This window comes from Castanea sativa, chromosome 2 (genome assembly GCF_040712315.1).
Source record: "Castanea sativa cultivar Marrone di Chiusa Pesio chromosome 2, ASM4071231v1".
Lineage (NCBI taxonomy): Eukaryota > Viridiplantae > Streptophyta > Magnoliopsida > Fagales > Fagaceae > Castanea > Castanea sativa.
This window is the reverse complement of record NC_134014.1, coordinates 33,344,880-33,367,047: the sequence shown is the minus strand read 5'-3', so window position 1 is coordinate 33,367,047 and position 22,168 is coordinate 33,344,880. Positions and strand designations below refer to the sequence as shown.

The 22,168-nt window shown below is 35.7% G+C and overlaps 2 protein-coding genes across 2 annotated transcripts; one reads left to right on the top strand and one right to left on the bottom strand.

The window, feature by feature from the left end:
- The first annotated feature begins 479 nt into the window (after positions 1 to 479).
- Positions 480 to 5,731, top strand: LOC142623180 (protein ANTHESIS POMOTING FACTOR 1). The gene is made up of 11 exons (XM_075796579.1): positions 480 to 710; positions 816 to 907; positions 1,634 to 1,734; positions 2,543 to 2,643; positions 2,719 to 2,785; positions 2,897 to 2,996; positions 3,076 to 3,189; positions 3,286 to 3,423; positions 3,619 to 3,703; positions 4,694 to 4,743; positions 5,150 to 5,731. The coding sequence occupies exons 1-11, from the start codon at positions 704 to 706 to the stop codon at positions 5,291 to 5,293; spliced, it is 999 nt and encodes a 332-aa protein (XP_075652694.1). The 5' UTR covers positions 480 to 703; the 3' UTR covers positions 5,294 to 5,731.
- Positions 5,732 to 9,356: 3,625 nt separating this feature from the next.
- LOC142623442 (protein WUSCHEL) lies at positions 9,357 to 11,240 on the bottom strand. Its single transcript, XM_075796859.1, has 3 exons — positions 10,853 to 11,240; positions 10,606 to 10,700; positions 9,357 to 9,912 (listed from the first exon to the last, which is right to left on the bottom strand). The coding sequence occupies exons 1-3, from the start codon at positions 11,238 to 11,240 to the stop codon at positions 9,532 to 9,534; spliced, it is 864 nt and encodes a 287-aa protein (XP_075652974.1). The 3' UTR covers positions 9,357 to 9,531.
- Between the last annotated feature and the right edge of the window lie 10,928 nt (positions 11,241 to 22,168).

The window sequence follows — 22,168 nt, the reverse complement described above, 5'->3', positions numbered from 1 at the left end:
GTTTTGCTGGGCTTAAATAAAATTTTGGATGTTCAAAATTTTCAGAGTGGTTAATTTTTTTAAGGTTGTCAAAATAAAATAATTATAAAAATATTATATAGTATAATTTTTTTCCAAGGTATTCACTTTAACGCCTTACTTCTTTATTATTATTATTATTGGTTAAAGTTGTTCTTCAACATATAGCCGCCCCTGATTAAACCTCAATTCATTAAAATGAAACTACTATCTGAATTTTAATACTATAAGCTAAGGTCCTAAATCCGTAGGTTTTAATTTATTATTTTTAAAATATTGAAGTTTGATTTGTCAATGACAAAACTATAGGATTTAATTTATTATAATTTGAAATTTTAAGATTTTAATTAAAATTTTCTTCGATTATAAGATTTATATATAAATTCTCAAAAAAAAAAAAAAAAAAACACCACCACACGGGCTCGGCCATATACCCACTCTCGAAAATCGAATAAAAAAGAAGCAAATAAACGAAAACTATATATATATAAGTAAAAAAGAAATGTTTATCAAAAAAGTAAAAAAGAAATGAAAAGAGAGGGCAGCAAGGGCCAAGGCACCCAATAGCCAATATCTTGTGCATCTGATGCTTAGAGTTTTCCGGCGGTTGGTAGTTAGGAGTTAGGAATTCCAATTTCATTCGGAGCCAAATTTTGGGGATTTCAGAAACTCAAACAAAAAAAAAATGGGTGGTACGTATAATTGCTCTTTTTTCTTGTGTGCAATATTGTTGATTTCTTTCTGCTTAACCACTTCCTAGTTTTTTTTTTCAAAATTATTTTAATAAATAAATGCAGGCTCTCAATCCGAAAGAGAAGACAAGGTTTCATTGGAGCTGAATGAAGAGATTATTCAAAGCATGGAAGTCGGCATGGCTTTCAGAGACTATGTAAAATTCTCTCACTCCTCTTTTTTATTATTGCTTTTGGTTTAGCAGAATTCTATGGTTTTCAATGTACTTCGTGTGAAATTTTATGTTTCTTATCAACACCAGCAGCAACGGATAGTGTCTGGTTTATGGGTGTGTGTGTGTGTCTTTGGAACCCTAATCCTCTGTTGGGTTGCTGAGAAAACTATGGAAGTGTTTTTGTTGCTTTTTTTTATTCATACAAGAACGGCAAACTTAATTTGAGTAAAGCTGGAAGCCACCAACTTATTTGACAACAAGAAACTTACCAGTTGAGCTAAAGCTAATCGATCGGTTACTAGCTAGTTCAACTCGTAAAGTCACTTGTTGTTGAGTAAGGACTTGGGTTTGGATTTGCCTACACCAAAATCAATTGGACGCTATAAAGTATTAAAAAAAGAAGAAGAGTAAGTTGAATGGCCGTCCTATGTCTAGCAAAATTTAATTTCTATGTTGGGTACATTATTAAGTGTAGTACATTAGGTTCCCAAATTAAATTCAAATTGTGTTTTATTTGTCGATGCAACCAAGTGTTTGAATATAATTGGGGGACCTAATGGACTGCATCTAAGGTACTGTTTGTGTGTTATCAACGTGTTGTTGGAGATGGCTTACTTTATGTTTACAGTTTTTGCTCTGTGTTTTTGTTTTCCTTTCCATATATTGACTTACTGAAGTTTTTATGCATATTTGTATTGTTATCTACAGAATGGTAGAATTAGTTCCATGGATTTTCATAAGACTTCAAGTTATCTAGTAACAGCTAGTGATGATGAATCCATTCGCCTTTATGATGTTGCCACTGCAAGGTCAGTGCCTTTCTTTTTTGGCTTATCCTTTAAATTTCCCCCTTTCTAAGCACCATTTTTGTTTGTTTTGTTGTTGTTCATTGTATTTTGTTGGGAACATTTAAGTCACAGAAAATTTTCTGCTTATGTATTAGTCATACCCTGGTGCTCTCAATCATAGTGGTGATAGGGAATTGTTGGTTTCGCAAGACTCACAGCAATTTTTTTGTTGGTTGAGTTGAGCCCTTCTTGAAAGGGATTGTGAGCAAATTGATTAACACATCGACTATTTGAAGAAAAAAAGAAAAAACAATTGAGGATTATCTAAAGTTTGTTGTGCTTGATTTCTGTGAAGATGTAAAATATGTGCTCAGATGGGCAAAGACTCGATGCCTTTTGTGGAGCCTTGGCCCACCTGTTTGTGAGATGTGAAAGTTGATTTTTTGTTTAAATGTTATTCCTTTTAACAAGGTCAAAGAACTATATGCTCAAGACGATTCTTCATTTTCTAGAATTTAAAATAGTCCCGATATTGAGATTGAAAACCATGGGCTTAACTGATAAATTTATTTATTTGTGGGTGACTTCAGTTGGTTTTATCAAGAGGAACTATAGGGAACTGTAATAAGCCATCCTTGGTCTATGTTTTAGATTTCACTTTCGATTCTAGAGTCGATTGTGACTAACACTTAATCATGCATATTAAATTCTCCTGTCGCCTTGAAAAACTCTTGTTTTCAGTTGTGCATTATTTTAATTTTTAGGCTACTTGTTTTGGTAGTGGCATGATTCATTGAGACGCTTTTTTTTTTTTCCTGCTAATTGCCAGCTGTTTGAAGACAATTAACAGCAAAAAGTATGGGGTTGATCTGGTTTGCTTTACTTCTCACCCTACAACAGTCATCTACTCTTCAAAAAATGGCTGGGATGGTATGTTAATCCCAAAAATGTTTGTGTGTGCATGGTTTATTTAGAATCATCTATTTATTTGTTCAATATAATCAGAATCCCTGAGGTTACTATCATTGCACGACAACAAATATTTGCGGTATTTTAAAGGTCACCATGACAGGTTTGGTTTCTCACACTAACGATTTTGGCAATTTTTTTTTCTCATTTTCAAGTGACTACTTGCCTGAACATATCTGTGTAATAATAGGACATCTTCTACTCTTGTTTCTAGGGTTGTGTCACTCAGCTTGTGCTCTCGCAAAGAATGCTTTATCTCTGGTTCTCTTGATCGAACTGTTTTGCTTTGGGATCAACGAGCTGAGAAGTGTCAGGTGGAGGCATTTGCATATAGATGCTCCTTTTCAAAATATGTTTTATATATTACTAAGATATCTATTACCTGCAAATTAGGGTCTTTTACGTGCACAAGGAAGGCCTGCTACGGCATATGATGAACAAGGACTAGTCTTTGCAATTGCCTTTGGAGGATGCATTAGAATGTTTGATGCTCGCAACTATGAAAAGGTTAGTGTTGATGTTCAAGAGCATGGGAGTGTTAAGTTTGTCTAGATTGTTAAATCCGTGAAATACAATTATTTAGTGAAATTTGATTGCTTCTAGGGCCCTTTTGACATCTTTTCTGTTGGGGGAGATACATCTGATGCAAATGTTGTAAAGTTCAGTAATGATGGGAGACTTATGCTTTTGACAACTATGGATGGACATATTCATGTGCTTGATTCATTCCGTGGCACACTTGTGAGTTATCTATCTCTTACACTTGTCTTTCCATGAACTTTTCCGTTAACTGAAAAAAGAAAAAGGTCATTACTCAGTGCTGGTCCCCCTTAGGTGGGTCATGGCAAAACTTTACTGATGGAGATCTTAAATTGGTAGCATTTATAGAGATGGTTTAATCCCTAAGATGTGCTTTTATGTTCTCTGTTGATTCAGTTATCCACATATAATGTCAAGCCTGTTTCAAGCAATTCCACATTAGAGGCATCATTCAGCCCTGAGGGAATGTTTGTTATCTCAGGTACTGCTCGTATCCTGTCACTTTTCTCAGGATTAATAATTTGGATAAATTTATTCAGAATTTGTTCATTTTGGATGAATGATACCTGTTTGTATGTTTACATTTTCGGTCTATGGAGTTTTTCAATTTTTTCGTTACCTAAAACTCTGATCTTAACCTTTGGAAGGAAGCTGCAAGATCTGATCTTGCTGGTGCTATAAATAGCTTGGCTTTAAATACAGAGCTTTTTGGTGGCTCTGTTTTCACGGACTAGTTCCATTGGAATAAAATTTATCTTCAATTATGTCCTGATTGTGGAGATTTATCGTTGTGGAAGTTTTTCCAGAATAATAAATTTAACACTCAAGATGAAAGTATCAAAAACTTTGCGATAAATCTCACCATGCTCAAATAGAATATACAAAGGAGTTCTCAATAAAAGAGGAATCTTATTGATACTTGAAACATTACACACACCTTGCCACACACCACATGCCACTCTTGCTTTTCTATTTCCTTACAGTTCTTTGCTTTGTTGCTTTCTTACACTTTGTTGGATATTGCACTTTTGGATGCCTTAATACATTCCGTAGAAAGCTTTATACAGAGAACGAATACTGCACTAAGGAGACAAAGGAGAGACAAGCCATTTACTCCTATCACCTAAAAATTGACAATGTTGCATGCATGGAAGAAGAAAAGTCAAGGAAAGAAGCTCTTTCCTTACTAGAACTCTAAGCTTCCCACATTGCTCATGTTTTACTTATTTTCTTCACACCTTGCTTGTAGTCACACATACAAAATGTTTGAAACCAAATCACCGTCAATTGAGTCAGCAATGAATCTTACACTGATTACCTTTGCTTAACCTGTCAAAAAAGGAGGACCATATTACTGGACTTGCTGTTTTCCCCACCCCATTCTCCCAAAAATAAAAAATACTTCTAATTAATCTCTTTTGCTGCCCCTTCTATGGTAATTATTGACTTTCTTCATTCTGATTTCTGGCAGGTTCAGGTGATGGAAGTGTTTATTCTTGGAGCGTACGAAGTGGGAAAGAAGTATGTTCCATGATTCTCATGCAGCTCTGAAGTTGCTTTCATTCTTTCTATATTTCTTACACTCTTTCTTACTGTTATTTGTCTGATATAGAGTAGGGTTCTGCATTCTCCATAGGTAGATGTAATGTAATATGCACAAACAAATGCACTCAAGATTGAAGATAAAAAATAGATGATTGTGTTGACACATCAGGGTCATTGTTTAGGTTTTTGTTAGGGTTCTTCTCACTAAGAACGTATATTAAGAAATACATAATGGCCCCCCTGGACATTTGGTCAGATGGTAAATGGCAGTGAGCTCACAATTATAATGCAACGTTATTATATTTATGAACGGCAAATGTATGTCTGTATGTGTACCTTGTTATGTTGCTGACTTGGTATTGCTTATTATTAAACTATCTAGGTTGCTAGTTGGATGAGTACCGAAACTGAGCCTCCTGTCATAAAATGGGCTCCTGGAAGTCTGATGTTCGTCACTGGCTCTTCTGAACTGTCATTCTGGATACCAGACTTGTCTAAGTTGGGATCTTACGCTGGAAGGAAGTAGAAATTCAGTCATCAACACACTTGCAATTTCACGTAGGAAGCAGTTGAAAGGTTTACCATTTCTGCCGATCTACTTATTGTTAAAGCTTGAAATCAAAGGCAAATTTAATGTTTCTACTGTAGAGTTGTTTGCTACGCAGTGACAGTTAATTGAACAGAGGAAAGGCAAACGTGGTCTGTACCGCAACTCACATTTAAAAAAAAAAAAAAAAAATCTGAGGAGCTCCTTTTCAGAGGGTCGCTCCAGTTGCTTACTTCCTGGATGCGTATTACATGAATTTTTCTGAAGGAAAATGGCCGTAGATCTGTAGTTTGGGTATCAGAAAGTCATTTATCAAAAAAAATGTTAAGGTATCGGATAATCATTTTTGAAAGTCTTCGAACTATGATTGTACAGTTTACCTTCTTGTGAATCTAATTAGAGGAGCCATCAAGAGCACTTAAGTGTACATTTTTAATTGACGTGTGTACAAACACCACTCTTCTAATATAGTAAATTATATATCTTGTAACCACAATTAGGGGGCACTTTGATATTAAACAATGATTTGTAATTTTGTATAGCTTATTTAGAGAATATATTTCTCCAAGTGAATGGCTTCAAATGAGAAATGGAAGGTAGAATAGTAGTATTTAAACATTTTGACATAATCTTTCTCAGTCTGTTGGACCAATGTTAGAAGGTGTTCATGGTACAGAGTACAGAAGGTGGCAAATGTGGGTCTAAATACCGTGAATAAATCAAGCTTTCTGCAATATAGAACTTCCCAAAGAGGCTGTGCCCAGTTTTTAGTCTGTGATAGTCTTTTTCTTAGGGCTAGTCTACCTCTTGGAACTCTTATGCATGTGCTAGTCAACAACAAAATATCTCCTTGTCCAGTTTGAAAGAAAGATCTGCTCAATTTTTGTACTCTATTGCCGACCTACTTGTAATGAGGATGACAAATTAGAATGGGATTCACTCCCCAAGTCCCACCACCAAAACAAAGATACGTACAGCTCAAATGGTAGCCCCCCACCTTTTCAAGTTTTCTCCACCCAAGAGAACCCAAAAATCAATGATTTGCATAGACAGTAGAAAAATGTTGAATATGCCTCCAGACAATTGTATAACTACGTAGATGGCATGCACATGGAAACTTTTAAATGTAGTTTAGCTAGTCCTAATCAAAATGGAAAGCAAAAAAAAAAAAATCAGATACGGGACTTTACAACACTCTACATAAAAGGGGTTCAAAAAAGCATGATGCATGCAATCCCTCATATTACTGGTAAAGGACATTGCGTACTTGAAGTTTCAAAAAGCTTCAAAGATCTTGTTGGATCTACAGCTAAATCTCCATAAAATATACTTCAACCAGGAATAGAAGCATTGTCTACAGCGAAAAGTCCCCTCTCTTTGTCTACCCCTCTATATTAAAAGGCTAAATTTCCCAAACAGACATTAGGGCCATTTCCAGCCATAAAGTATGAAAAACTTGTCAACGAATTAATGGAATGCATCCATTCAAAATCTTGTTGATGGGGACCTTTTTCAATATCGAATCTGTTCATTGGGCGCTAACAGAGTAGAGAGAACGAACAGAAAGTAAATTATTTTTGTTCCTTGAATGTCCATGTGCATGCATGTCATCACAACACTTGCTCTGTAGTCTGTACCATCCAAATGCATTTATATCTTTAGTGTGACCCCAAAAGTACTTGACACAAGGTTTTGCTTATAGATATGTATAAAAATAGTAAAACTTACCCACAATTCTTTTAGGTGTTGTGCATTAAGTTTTTTAATTAAATTCAAATACATAATTGTTTTAACCAATAAAATACAGTAAAACTTAATGTATTTCATTTAAGGAATGATATTTAAATTTTATCCATAATTTATATATAAGAATACATTACATTGGTTAGTGGCTGTATGAGGGTAAAGTGAGTCATTACCGAATGTGGTAGGTGTGTGTGATTATTATTATTATGGACAAACGAAGTGTTGTGAACCTTCATATAAAAAGATAATCAATGACTTCTTGATTTGTTGTTACATTCATTTTTGTAGTACCTGTGTTCATCCTTTAAGCAAAGATTCGATCGAAGGAAGCCCTACGATTAATTAAGAGAGCTGTCTAGAATCTGTACTTTGCATATAGCTTATAGGCCGTAAGAATATGCTAGTTGGTGGTCAGATTAACATTCTAGTTGACAAAAAAGAAAAAAAAAATTGGTGTACATTGTTGAAAGAATAAATAGGTTAGGAAATTTGGGACTCTCAAGCCCATTTGGTTCACGTGGAATGAATGCAAGATTGAAACTTGTTTGGTAAACAAGTTTCAATCTTGCATTCATTCCACGTGAACCAAATGGGCTTGAGAGTCCCAAATTTCCTAACCTATTTATTCTTGGTAAACAAGTTTCAATCTTGCATTCATTCCACATGAAATCCTTTTCCAAAAGTTGGCAGTGTCAGCTGACCTCAAGACGAGGGTTATTAAAATAATACTTGAAAAGAGTCAAATATTATTCTCATTTTTTTCCCCTCAAGGAATATCATTCTCATCTTAGAAGATAGAGCAGGGTTCATTTTGTGATTCTATAGGTAGAAGTGAATAATTAGGATAGTTTTTGGAGGAGATTATACATGGTCAGTGGCATGGTGTATTTCTAAGGTTCAATCTTAATATAAGGGCAAGTGGAGGTTCAATCTTAAATATAAAGTCTTCACCTTAATAAAATATAAGGGTAAGTGGAAGGGTGTATTGAGTTATTGGCAACAAAATTATAAATGTTAAAATATTTAAATTAGTAAGCAGTTCGGTATACACTTAATCCTTGAAAACACATAAATTTAAATATCAAATTGTTTAAGTTTCTACCAAACCTGCCATCTTGACCAGTATAAAATCATAAACTTATAAGTTATAATAATGAGAGTTTTGTACATTCTTAATATCACATATGTTAGTAACTACAAAACAGTACATCGATAATAACCAATATTAAAAAATTTTGTGCCAAATTAAACTAATGAGTATAATATTTATAACTTTGAGATGGTGGTGGTACTACCGTACTAGTGAGATAAAACAAGGGTTGTGCCAATGTGCAACTTATTGGCTTGGGCACCATAAAACCCACAGCCCATTTGATAGTTTTGAGAGGAAAACAAACGAAATGGCATTGCGGCTTCTACGAAGTGGGTTCAAACTTCAAAATATATACCACTTTGTAGACGCATATGTGCTTTCACATTCTCTTAGAGGGCGTTTGGATCCGCGTTTGTGTGTTCACGTACTCGTTTTTGCTTTTTTTTTTTTTTTTTAAACCCAGCTACATGTATTGACTTTTCAGTAATGAACAGTGCACAAATACACTGTTTATGAGTTCCACAAATTTTACAACAACTTTTTCATTAAAAATGGGTCTCACAGCACTATTTATACATTTAAAAATTATTTTGCTACAATATTTTCAGTTTTCAATTTTCAGTTTCAGCAAAATAAGTTCTATCTAAACGGACCCTTAGTTTCATCATACTTCCTCTAACAGTCCCTTCCCGTTCTCATAGTAGATAGAGTATTTCTTTATGCCATTGGATTGGATATCATTGGCAAATCTTTTCACACTGTACACAGCACCATATGATACCCAGAAAACCTTTGCACTGTAGATTAGGAGCACCAGCACCAGCACAGCACCATAGATTCACTTTTCCACGCAATGTGCATGCGCGTGAAAGCTACTGAAGCATTAATCAATTCAGTGAAGGTGACAGAAAGCCATTTTTTAGTTTTAACCTCCACAAATCTTGCACTATATCTGATAATGTGCAAGCTAAAACTTAACAAAAGACGTGGTCTTCTAGGAGCTCACAATATGTATAAGGTACAGAGTAGGTCATAATAAATATACTAATCTTTTTTTCTTTTTTTGGGTAAGAAAATATACTAATCGTTACTATGATTCTTTCTGCTCTTAATCCATTCATTTTAGCAGATTATCATGGAATATTAATTCAAAAGAGACGAAGGAAAAGCTAAATTATAATCACCCGTTAATTTCTTTTGCATTTCACATGTCAACTTCACAACTAGTACTTTGAACTTTTTATAAAAAGTAGTGTCAAATTAGGCCCAGTTGGCAAACTACCCTTAATTAGCAATTTAGCATAGACATAGGCAAGGCCAAGTACGTACATAGTGGCTAATTAAGAAAACAAACATTAACTTCTATGGTGGGTCTAATCTAATGGTAGGGTGAAGATCTGTGACAGTAGGAGTTGAGGCTAAGCTCGAGGGAAGTGCGAGAACCATTGATTCCATCATCTGCAGAGCGATAACAGCTGGTGTACATGTAGTGCCCATTGGTGGTGTACGGGTTCATGTTGCAGAAGCCATTGATGTCTTCAGCATGCATGGGGAACAGTGGGAGAGTTTCTTTCTCACCAGCTTCCACTTCTTCTTCTTCTTCATCTTCTTGTTCTCCTAAGTTTTCTTCCATTAATCTTCTCTTATCAAAGAGCGTACTGTAGGATGAAGAATAGGGATCAACCCCTACACATCCAGAGTTGTGCCCAATGGACCCACCAACTCCACCATTGTTGCCTCCATTTGATATTGAGCAGTTCTGTTTGAGACAAACAAGCATTGAAGAGAGAGTAAAGGCTAGCAAGAAAGATATAAGATTATAAAGGACTCAAATAAATAGAAAAATTACTACTTTTTGCACATTATATTTACCATTTTAACTATAGTCTTAGTGCACTGCATGGTGTTTTCGTCTAATTAGTTTCGCCCAAAATGAAATGGGTTTCTCTTCTTGAAAGCTTTAATTATTGACTGTTTTATAAGAAGGAAACCGAATGGATATACTTCTTTTTATAGATATTTTATAAGGATTGTCTAGCTTGTCTCTCCCTTTATTGAAATCAGATACCAAAAGATGCGGTCTCTGTATAGTAATTGCAGTAGATCAAGCTTGCACTATATATGATCACGTAAATGGTCTCAAGTTTTATGTCGGTTTCTTGCTATTTCTAGATGTTGCAACTTGCAAAATAGATGGTTTTAACTTTTAACTACAACAACTTATATAATTTTGAAAAAACAAAAACAAAAACTTTTAAGAGATGTTTGATAAAATAGTTTGAGATGAAATTTTTATAATTTTTTAAAATATGATGGAAAAGTATGTAATTTTGTTTAAAATATAAAAATATGAGTTTAAAATGAAAAAACAAACAAATCCTTAATAACTCAGTAAACCAACCTCACCATAAGTCTTTTAGAGCGCCTAAGTGCCAAACCTATAGATGCTTACCCTAAAACTTTTCTCCATAGTCAGCGATCCATATCCATAATTCCCCATATGCCCAACAGCTATCACCCCAGATGATAAAGATGAAGCAGAGATCCCTGCAAACCACAGACACCCACATCACAAAAAATCAACCACAAATGACTAGTCAGAAAGGTACACCCACAAAAAAAAGAGACCTTTCAAACTATAGAATGAAAAATAAAAATAAAAATATGAAGAATAATGTATAAAGGAGTAGTTTGTTCACCAGAGGTTATGTTGGGCAAGGGGTACTTGGTGTGAATGGATTCTTCAGGTGTACTATTCCAATTAGTGTTACCAACCCCAACCCCTCTTTGCATGGGCACATCAGAATTTAACCTTTTCTTCTGCCTTTCACGAGCTTTGTGGTTCTGAAACCAATAAAAGACATTCTTGCCTTCAATCTTGCCGTACTTTCTGAGTCTAGCTGAGATCCTCTGAATCTGCTCAGCACTTGGGGACCTAACTCCATTGTTGTAGTAAAGGTCCTTTAGAATTCTTATCTGGTCAGTTGTGGGAGTCCAGCGTGTAATGCTTGGCCTGCATAGATATCCCCCTTTTCCACTGCCACCATCCTCGTTTAGTGCTTGTTGTTGTTGGTTTTGAGGTTCCATTAGATTTCAAACAAAGAACAAAACAAGGAGAAGCAAACAAAAGAGAGAGAGAGAGAGAGAGAGAGAGAGAGGGGTTGGTGAGAGTGAGAGTGAGAGTGCATGAAATGGTGAGATGGGGTGATGGGGTTTTAATAGTGAAGAAAGCAAAGGTGGGCACATGGAGAGGAAATCAGACTATCAGAGTAATATCTGGGGGAGAAGGACTGAAGTTGACAGACATGGGTTAGGGACAAAAGAGAGCTTAGAAAGGGAGGGTATCAGTGGATTACTTGGATGAAAAGGTATGTCAAGGTATGAAAATTAATTATATTATGCCGTTTGTTGATGATGTGTGTGTGTGAACGAGAGAGATAGATAGAAAGAACTGAAATGGAATGAAATGATATATTGGATGGAAAGAAAGAAAGAAAATACAGTCTTTTGAATGAATGAATGACATTAGCAATTAGCAATTAATGTATGTGATTGTGATTTATGAGGGGTTCTTTTATAGTTATAAATTTTTTTATAATATTTTTATAAATTGTTGATGTGGCATATTCTTATTAATTCTAATATGAATCCACTACTAATATCATATTTATATTACCAATAATTATTTGAAAATTACTAAATTCATATCAACAGTTTGTATAAATATTGTAAATTAGTTTATATATGTAGCATTATTCTTTGAAATATGACCTGTGTTTTGCCAGACCCAAAAGCCATATTCTTGTACTTAATTTTTTTTCTTTCTGAATTATCCTTGTACTTACCTATGGGCAGAACTGTAAATGACCTTGATGATGAACTCCCTTACTTACATGGGTCCCAAACTATACATGAGGCTTTTCTATTAGGGTTTCTGTTTTTTTGTTCTGTTACCCTATCTTAAGCTCGTATCCTCTCTAGGAATTTCTGGAATTTGAGCTTTTTCCTGGTTTTACTATTGAGGCAATTGGGGGATTACTTAGCGCCTTAGCGGTAGGTGCAGTGGAAGGCTATCTGTATGGAGCGTACAGCCTTGAAATTAAATAATGGTATAGTGAGCTTTCCTTTGCAGAAAAATGAAGTAACTTTGACTAACACTATGGCCATTTATTCCTGGACAAGCAGTTCTGGAATACTATGCTAATGTCTAAAAAAAAAAAAACAGAATTCCATCAATTAACAAATCTAAATTTGAAAGAAAACTCAAGATCAGGTCCGTGAGGACCATGACATACATGTTATATCCACCTGGTCAAATTCAATATGTCCACTGATTGTAGCTAAAATACAAGTCTTCAATGGAATTTAATTTATGACAATATGCTCTAAAGTAAGCAGAACTTCTATTGAGATTCAAGGTGCCACGGTAAGTGCACTCAAAAAACAAAAAACAAAATAAGTTGCCACGCCAAGTGTGGAATATGCCAATTATAGGTTATGACAAAGAATTTTTGGAAAATTGAAGTCACAATTTCAATTGCTTTTTTGCATGTGTGTAAAGGTATGTGCATTAAAATATGTGTAATCAACACGCTTCATACGTTATACTTTAGGTTCATTCTATGATGTTTGATTGTTTTCTTTTTTAAATAAAATCTTAAGTCAAAGATATTATAGACAAAACTTCTTATTTAAGGATAAAAACGGTTACTATCGTGCACTCTTGGTGCGGTGGTTACTCTACAAGTATAAGTGTTTGTGAGGTGTGGAGATAAGGGCCGAGGTTCAAGTTTCGAGGAGGGAATTTTACACACATATATACTTAGATTAGGCTAGAGTAGAAATTCTATCTTATATAGTAAAAAAAGATAAAAACCATTACTAGTTAAATAAATTGAAATCCACTTACCATCTTCCACGGTATATAATTGTAAATTCCAAATTTATTGTGATGCAATAAAAGATTTTATTATCAAATTATCTGACATTCATGCATAATTACCAACTTTCACTAGTAATATATATATATATATTTTTTCCATAGTAGCTTACACATGGGCATCATCACATTATATTTTGAAATTTTGGATGTTCAAACGAAGATACATACAAAATAGATAATTGTTGCAGTTGTTCCAAATTTCTAATTTTGACTTTAATAATTTTTGTTGGCGCAAAGGGATATGAATTTTCCTTGGTGTGGAAGAAATATTTTTTCTAGGTATGAAACAAAAGTTCCTTCTTGAAGAACTAATTATGTGAATATGTGGGTTTGTGATGTTTGGTTGAGATTAATTGTAACTCATACAATTAATAGTGAATTTTAATTCGCATCCATAAATATAGACTTAGAATTGCCGAACCACGGAAAATATTGTTATCCCATGTAATTTTTTTTAATTGTTTGGCAAAATTAAGTTTCACCAATACGAAATCAAAATCACATTTAACTAGTATAAAAATTCAAGATTGATCTTGGTAAGAAGGTGACGTTTGTTCCATTTATGCAATTGATTGGAGACCATAATTAAGTTTGGTCATGAAACAACAATTGTCTTCCTCAAGGAAAGCTGTTTGGATTAATTCGAACTTCTAATTTAGTAAAATGACAATCAAACTTGGATCATGATCTAACATTAATGCTAGGAACTCTACTTTGATTCTCATCTCAGATTCGATTCCTAATTATGAATTATCACCTTTAATCTCTCCTCCGGATTTCATGATTCATTATCTCATAAAACAGTTTTTATTCATTAATAATTAAGAACTTCTTCAAATTATATAAGGAAAATGTTAACTAATATTTTTAGAGCATTAGTTAATAATTTATTTTTTTAAAAAAATTTATAAAAAAAAAAATTAATATTTTGATAATTTTTTATTAAAATATTGTCAAAACTTTTTAAAAATTCCTTTAAAATACTGAGAACCACCAAAAATGGAGGGTAAAGGGCAAAAAGAAAAATCAGAGTCATTATTATCTGTAGTCCTTTGTGCTAAGAGCACGCGTCCCAAAAATAAATGCGAAAGCCTTCAATAGGGGTTGTCACGGTTTCTGGAAGTTCTATCTGTGCTTGAGATCAATCATCAAAAGCTTCATCATTCTTTGCCCTTTACCACTGCCGCTTTGTATTGTACCCTTTCCAATTCCCAAACAAACACAGATTGCTCGAATCACCCATGTCTTCTATAATTCTTTCTTTCTTTTTTAATTTTTACTTTTCCCCCCTATAATTCAGTGAGACAACAAATCAGCAGCTTTGAAAGCAAAGGCTATTAACCTGCCAGGGGTATTTTACGCGTGTGTATGAGAAAGGTTCCAAGCAGGATTGGACACCAATTTAATCAAATCAAAGATTTGAAACAGTTATCCTATCCCTAGTCGCTAGTGCTATACTACAAATAATGAGCCTAGGTGCTAGAGATAAATTCTAAAGTTGTTGAGCAAAAAGCATATATATATTTTAAAATAAATTAAAGATGGAGTAATGGAGGAAATGTTTCCAATCAAAAATAAAATAAGTTGGTCAAGGTTTTTGTAATTTAATTGGTATCATATATGTTTATAACAAAAAATTGGTATTATTTATGTATGTACAAAGTACTTGAAGGTTTAAGGGAAAAAAGACTTGAGTTGTGAAAGTAGCAACATAAAGTAACTATTTAAAAAAAAAAATGAAGTAAGTTAAACGTTATTTTTATAAGTGTTTAAGTCATTTTAAGAGTTACTCCAATGATTCATGAAAAAAGTGTTTAGAGGTTTAGGTAGAAAATAGGTCAAGTTATAAAGTTAGCAGTATATTGTAACTATCTCAAAAGATAAAAAGTCTTCTTAGGGTATAAAGAAGAAGATTCTATTTTAGAGTCTCTTCCAAAAACATATCAAGATGACATTTTTAATTAAAAAATTTTGTGTTTCAAATTCATGATTAAAGATAAGAATAATTTAAATATCTTAATTCATTATGAAACCACACTTCCTTTGTTAAAGTATAAGAGCATTCACATTAGAAATGCTAAAATAGCTAAAATGTTGTTTTAGCACCTCAAACACCAAAGTTCATGCTCATTAGAGGTTCTAAAACTATTAAAAAAAAATTAACAACTAGCTACAATAATCAACTAATAGTGTCTAGTAGCAAGTTATTAATATTTTATGATTTCTCTCTCTCTCTCTCTCTCTCTCTTTCTCAGCACCTCCTCATTGTTGCAGGCTGCTAAGGCCGTCATGTTCTACTCTAAATCAGGTTTCAAAAAAGCAAACTCATCTCTCCACTGTACCAGAATTTCTCTTTGCCTCAGGCTTGATTCAATTTGCTTGGCGTTGGTTGTAGCAATTTTGGGTGTGGGTTTGCGGTGAAGACCAGAGTGTTGGGTTTGTGGTGTTGCGGCTTGTGGCTGTGGTTTTGGGTCGATCGGTAGGATTGTCGATGGTGGGTTGAGATTGTTTTTGGGTATGTGTTGGTTGTTATTAGGTTTTTGTTTGTGACAATTATGAAATTTCTAGGTGCATGTTCATATGGGTTTGTGTTTAATATGGTTATGGGTTTGGCGTATGTGGTGGTGGTGGTTTTGGGTTGTGGGTTTTTGATCTAGTGGGTTGTGGCTTTGAGGACGGTGACGATGGTGGTGGTTGATTTTGGATGGCAATGGTAGGTTTGGTGGTTGTTGGGGTAGCAATTTTGGTGGTTGCTGGGTTTATTTAGAGAGAGAGAGAGAGAGAGAGAGAGAGAGAGAGAGAGAGAGATGAATAGTATTTGACTATGATGTGATAAATAAGAGATGAGATGAAAGGTCAGTCGTGAAATAATGAGTTATAATAGATAAAGTAGCTTTTTGGATACTAAATTATAATTTTTTTAGCACCCGAATATGAATGCTCTTAGGTTAAGCTATTTATATTAAGTTTTCCATCTTAATTTCTGTCGTTATCATAGTGAGCCTTTGCCATTATAAATAATATGTACATATAATTTTATCTAATTTTATGCGAGTTAGTATTCTTGGACTTTAGTCTTATAACACTATAAAAAACAGGGGTTATTCCAGCGTTTTTAAACTGAGGCTATAGACCCAAAAAACGCCGGTATAGACCAAAATGCCCTATCCTAGTGCTTTTGTTTTTCTGACACTTTGTAGCACTGCCCAACGAGTGTGACAATAGGTCCTACTGACCTACATCGGCGGTTTTAAAACCGCCGATATAGGTCCTGGGGGTTTTGAAACCCTATCCTGTCACTTTTCAAAAACTGCTGGAATAACCTATACCAACGGTTTTGTAATTCTATACCTGTGCTTTTTAAAAATTGAAAACCGTCATAGTAGATTGAACCTATACCAGCGGTTTTAAACCACCTCTATAGGAATTTTTTTATATTTTTCTCATATAGCTTTTACCGATGGTTTTTTTTAATCCTATACTAGCATTTTTTCGAAACTTAAAATCGCCATAGTAGGCTTAACGTATTCCTGCAGTTTAAAAACTACTGCTATAGGAATTTTTATATTTTTCTTATATAGCCTATACTAGTAGTTTCAAAACTGCCGCTACAGGTCTTTTTTTTTTTTTTTTTTTTTTCTATTCCCATGCACATAAAGTTCTCTTGCATTTTTCTTTCACATCCTATTTATAGCTAAACAAAATAGCATACTAAATACAAGAGAGGATCTAGTTTAAACTGCCAAATTTTTAAGTACACAATATTAATGTACATTACCAACATAAGGTTAGGATAATTATTCTCAAAATTTTTTTGGAAAGAATTATTCTCACAATTCTTAACACGTGATGTTGAGACTTGAGACCATTAGATTTGAAGCTCAAAAGGAGGGGAAAAAAATGTAGCACCTAGCTACAAAATACCAATAATCAAGTTCATTAGAATTGATACTTGTACTTCCAAATTCATTGGGTGCATCATGACAATAATTGATTTTTTTCCCAACACATTAAGGAATGCTTATAACAAATTATTGTAGTCTCAAGACTCATGTCACCTATCAAATCATTGGATTCTTCCTTCCCACAAACTTTGATTTAAAGCCGTATTAAAAATGTAATCTTTATTATTCTTCTTCCTAATACAATTAAGTATAATACAAACATGCATGTCACTCAACAAGTAGAAAGATGCATACCTTCATCCACTTTGTATTGCTTTAATCCCCCACAAGTTGATTTTAGTGAATTCTGATGATGTACAGAAAAATTTGTAGGCTGGATGCTCTAGACTTCAATGGGTTAGTGGTTGCTTGGAAGGCCTAAAAAAGAAAAAAACACAAGATCAAAGGTGACCGGGGTGAACCGGCCAAGAACCCTCTGATGCTTAAGTTAGTTTTTCTCTCTAGAACTCAAGAATTCCAACTTTAGGGGTGGTGGAAACTTACCTTCATTTGATATGGATGAGTCCTTTTATAGTGAACTTTGGAGTGGTTACTCATTTAGTAACTTCCTCAACATGGATGAAAGTTAGAAGGTTCAGACTTAACTTCCACAGTTGCTATAGAAGTTAGAAGGTCTAGACTTATCTTCTACAACTGCCATTAGAAGTTAAGAACTTAGTGGAAAATTAGAGCGATAAATAAGGATTTTGCTCATACTTCATAATAGTAGAACGTGGTCCAGATTATAAGCTTTTGGATATAAATTTATCCTGAGAATTTCTAAGTGTTGGGAGATCGTTCAGGTGCTTTGATGTTGGACGACCTTCTTACACTTTGGACGACCTTCTTACTCTTGGACGACCTTCCTAGATTGGGACTACCCTTTTGGACTTGGATGACCCTTTGGACAAACAGGAGATGGTTCAATTTTTGGTCCACCATCAAATTCTAAATCATTAAAAACAAGAAAGAAGAAGGAATAGTCATGAATTTGTTGTGAGGGTGAATAAGTGGGGAAGAAGGGAGGAAGAGTGACTGAACATTAAAGATGAAATTCCAATATATGTGGGAGAAAATTTTAGTTTAAGAACTTTTAAATGCTAAATAAAAAAAAATTTTGAATATAATTTTAGCGAGAATATTTACAAGAAAATATGAAATTTAAAACTAGTTGCTAGTAGGGGTGGAGCTATGTACAAGGGTGGGGGCCATGGCCCCCCCAAAATTTTGAAATTCTTTTTAATATATATATATTGTGGGGACTAAAAGGACTTAAGTAAGTATTTGGGCCTCGGACTTTGTTGATAGGCACTAGTTTGTTTTAGACTAAAAGCCTCTTAGAACTGTAACTCGGCCCATAAGTCGAGAGTCTGAGGATTCGTCCGAGGACGAATATCTCCTCGGACAAACCCACGATGACCCTGGGATTCGCCAAAAAGATCAAGGCAGAGTTACGGAAAAAACCGTTGGTTAAGAGGGGGATTTAAGCACCCTCCAGATGCAATGGTGTGAGGGAAATATCTTAGAAAAAGGCTGCTACCTCCACATTAAAGACTCTGCACCTACCTCCTTGGCCGCATTAATGGGGGAGTGACCCCTGAATAGTAGAAGTCAGCCTTCTTGCTATAATTTAAAGACTTCCAGAAGGTGGTGGATGGGACAAGTATCCAAGGGAAAGATTTGTGTGACACGTGGATAAAGAGGGAAGAAGAAGAAGAAGTATTTAAGGAGGAAAGAGGGCAAAGAAAAGGAAGGAGACAAATAAGAAGAACTGTGACCTTTGAGGGAAAAAAGAGAAGTAATATATAATTTGTCCTCGGCTTACGTCCGAGGAGGTTTATTTTGCCCCGTTCGTCTTTTATTTGTAAATACTGTAATATTTTAGCCTGTTCATCAAGTTTCAAATATCATTGTTTAAGGCTCATTGGGCCTGAGCCCACGTGTGTTTTTGGGTCCAGGTGCAATTGTGCACTTACGATTCGTGGGGGGTGGCGTGGAGGGCGTAGGGCGCTTAGGGATCGCAACCGAGGATCTTTCGAGCGTCTGCGCGAGGGGATCGAGGGGTAGCGTTCCGTATCCGGCGAGGTGTGGGGGGGCCGGTACCATCCGAAGATGGTGCTAAAGCCATGCGTAAGGAGATTGATCACCTTAAGAAGTTAAGCTGGGCACCGCGTGCGGAGCGTGATTTCACCCTCTTCTAGTACCTCTTCCGGGAAATCCCAGGGAGGTAGTTACAGTTCGAGGTCATGGTCGCCCCCCAGCAGAACATCCTCTTGCGAAGAGGATGGCCTATCAGGTCATAGGAGCAAGAAGCTGAAGGAAAAATTCTGGTTTTGCATCTCATGCAAAACCCACAGCGGAAGCAACAAACAAGGATTTATTTCATTCATGATTGATAACATGCACTATGTAAATTTCAGAATTTAAAAACAAGATAGCGTACCTTGGTGTGGAGAAATTCAAAACAAAGATTAGAAGCATTTGGGAACACTTTTAATCTTCATTCCAATTCCACTTTACGCCCAAGATGTGTGGTCTCTCAATCAGTTTTCAAAGGGAGAATGAAAGTGTGTCTCACACTCTCTCACACACCGTTTCTTATTTTTCACTAATAAAAATTCTGTATCTTTCCCTTTATAAGTAACTAATTATCTAATTGGGTTGGCCTATTAGGCCTTTCCAATTGGGCTTTAGTGTGTGGCTTGGAGTGGGACCAAAAGGGACCAATAAGACACTAGCTCCAATGGGCCTTGGGCTTTTCTGTCAACTCTTGACAAGTCCAAAGTTACCATTAATTATATTTAGTACCACTATATAAATATAATTGCACTCTAGGTCTTATTAATAAATTATATCCCAAGACTTTATTATGCATGCAACCCCTTCATTAAAATATTCGTAGTAATCCAAAGTCATGAATATAGACTGCCACTTTGAAGATTACTACATCTTAATCCTTGAGTACCCAGTTTAATCCTTTATGTTATTCGTCATATATTTATGAAATCCAATTTCATAAATATATACTTTAGTAACTCCTTATTAAAGTGGTTAGGCCTAACACTCTGAATAACTAAATCCATTAAACTTATCTCAAGGGAATATTTTGTATCTCCATTAAGAGACTATGAATTCCATCTTGAGAATATATGTTTCATCAACACTAAATGCGGATGCCCAACATACTGAGGTTTTGACCGTAACTAATAGATCTCACTCCTGATATATCAAAGTAACATACATCTCATGATCAGGTCCATTATTCTCTCAGGATTTAGAGTTGATGTAAATAGAAGTCGTGAGATTTATTATTCATTTGATAGTCGTTAGGAGAATAATAAATCTCACAGCGGTCCAGTTCAATATGTCTTAACTCTTAAAACATATCAACATACCAACTAGAAGTCTCCACTTCCATGATCAAGACAAATCATCTTAGTTGATATGTTATAGTCTTTGCAGATGAAATGCCCAATTTCATTACCGACTACGAACTAAAATTCTGAGTTTACAAAGAACTTGTAATTTATATCTTCTGTGACTTTTCACATAAATCACATACAATGCATCTCATGGACTATGATAATGTCTTAGTTCATTTATAGATAGTCTCATATAATTAAACAATTTAATTATTAAATGCATGCCAATAAATTGGGTTTTAGGGCATAAACCCCAACAGAAGCTCCATTCCAGGGGCTTAGGGAACGATGCCATGAGCCGGGTGTTGCACTAGCTCTCCAAATCGCCATTCTCACGCAGGATTGAGAATGGGAGGCTCCCTAGGAGGTTCACCCAGCCCACCTTCTCCATTTATAATGGCTGGACTGACCCGGTGGAACATGTGAGCCACTTTAACCAGAGAATGGCAGTGCATTCTCATAATGAGACCCTGATGTGCAAAGTCTTCCCTTCTAGCTTGGGACCTGTTGCTATGAGGTGGTTCAACGGTCTTAAATCAGGGTCTATAAGTTCGTTCGGGGAACTGACTAGAGCATTTGCGTCACGGTTTATTACATGCAGCAGAGTTCCTCGACCGTTGGACTCACTGTTGTCTATGGTTATGAAGAAGGGCAAGACGTTGAAAGCATACTCCGACAGGTATTGGGAGATGTTTAATGAGATAGATGGTGATTTTGATGAGGTGGCGATCAATACTTTTAAAGTGGGCCTTCCAACTGATCATGACTTGAGGAAGTCCTTGACAAAAAAACCCGTACGGAGTGTACGTCGCCTCATGGACCGTATTGACGAATATAAAAGGGTCAAGGAAGACCAATAGCAGGGGAAGGGTAAGGCAAAGGTTATCCCGCAGGAGAGAATGGATTTCAGGTCGGACAAGTATCACAACAACAAGCCAAGAAGAGATTACCCCGGGCAGTCTGGCTCGACGGCACCTCAGACAATTAATACTGTATTCCGAGAGCCGGTGCACTAGCTATTAGAGAAGGTCCGTAAGGAACCCTACTTCAGATGACCCAGTAAGATGGCGGGGGATCCTGCCAAGAGGAATCAGAATCTCTTTTGTCAATACCATCAAGACGTGGGTCATACTACCGAGAACTGTCGGACCCTCTGGAATCACTTGGAGCAGCTTGTTAGCGAAGGAAAGTTAAAGCAGCACTTGTACCAACCTGGTGGTGGGCGGTCCCGGCTCGAATAATCGAAGGAATAACTCATCTCGGCCTCCTTTGGGAACGATCAACGTTATCTTCCGCCGCTGGCGGGCGGCTCATGTCCTACTAGGGTGATGGCAGTTTCAGACTCCCAAGCCGAGGAGGGGGGCTCCAAGCCGAAGAGATTGAAGCTAAATATGCCCGTCTTGGGATTTTCAGAGGAGGATAAGGTTGGGACCATCCAACCCCATGACGACGCCCTAGTGGTTACTCTGAGGATAGGGAATTATGATGTAAGAAGGGTAATGATTAATCAAGGCAGCGGCGCGGATATCATGTATCCTGACTTATTTAAGGGGGTAAAGTTGAAATTAGAGGACTTCACCCCTTACGACTCGCCGTTAATAAATTTTGAAGGGAAAACAGTTATACCAAAGGGACAGATTCGGTTGCCCGTGCAATCTGGCTCAGAGACGGTCGAGGTGGATTTTATCGTGGTCGATGCATATTCCC

Bases quoted from the DNA above. Each gene is read 5' to 3' on its own strand.
- LOC142623442 (XM_075796859.1), bottom strand. From the start codon at position 11,240: ATGGAACCTCAAAACCAACAACAACAAGCACTAAACGAGGATGGTGGC. The intron at 10,701-10,852 runs GTGAACAAACTA...TGTGGTTTGCAG, and splicing joins CTTGCCCAACATAACCTCTG to GGATCTCTGCTTCATCTTTA. The intron at 9,913-10,605 runs GTAAGCATCTAT...TGTCTCAAACAG, and splicing joins CTATGGAGAAAAGTTTTAGG to AACTGCTCAATATCAAATGG.
- LOC142623180 (XM_075796579.1), top strand. The intron at 908-1,633 runs GTAAAATTCTCT...TGTTATCTACAG, and splicing joins GCATGGCTTTCAGAGACTAT to AATGGTAGAATTAGTTCCAT. The intron at 2,786-2,896 runs GTTTGGTTTCTC...TCTTGTTTCTAG, and splicing joins TTTAAAGGTCACCATGACAG to GGTTGTGTCACTCAGCTTGT.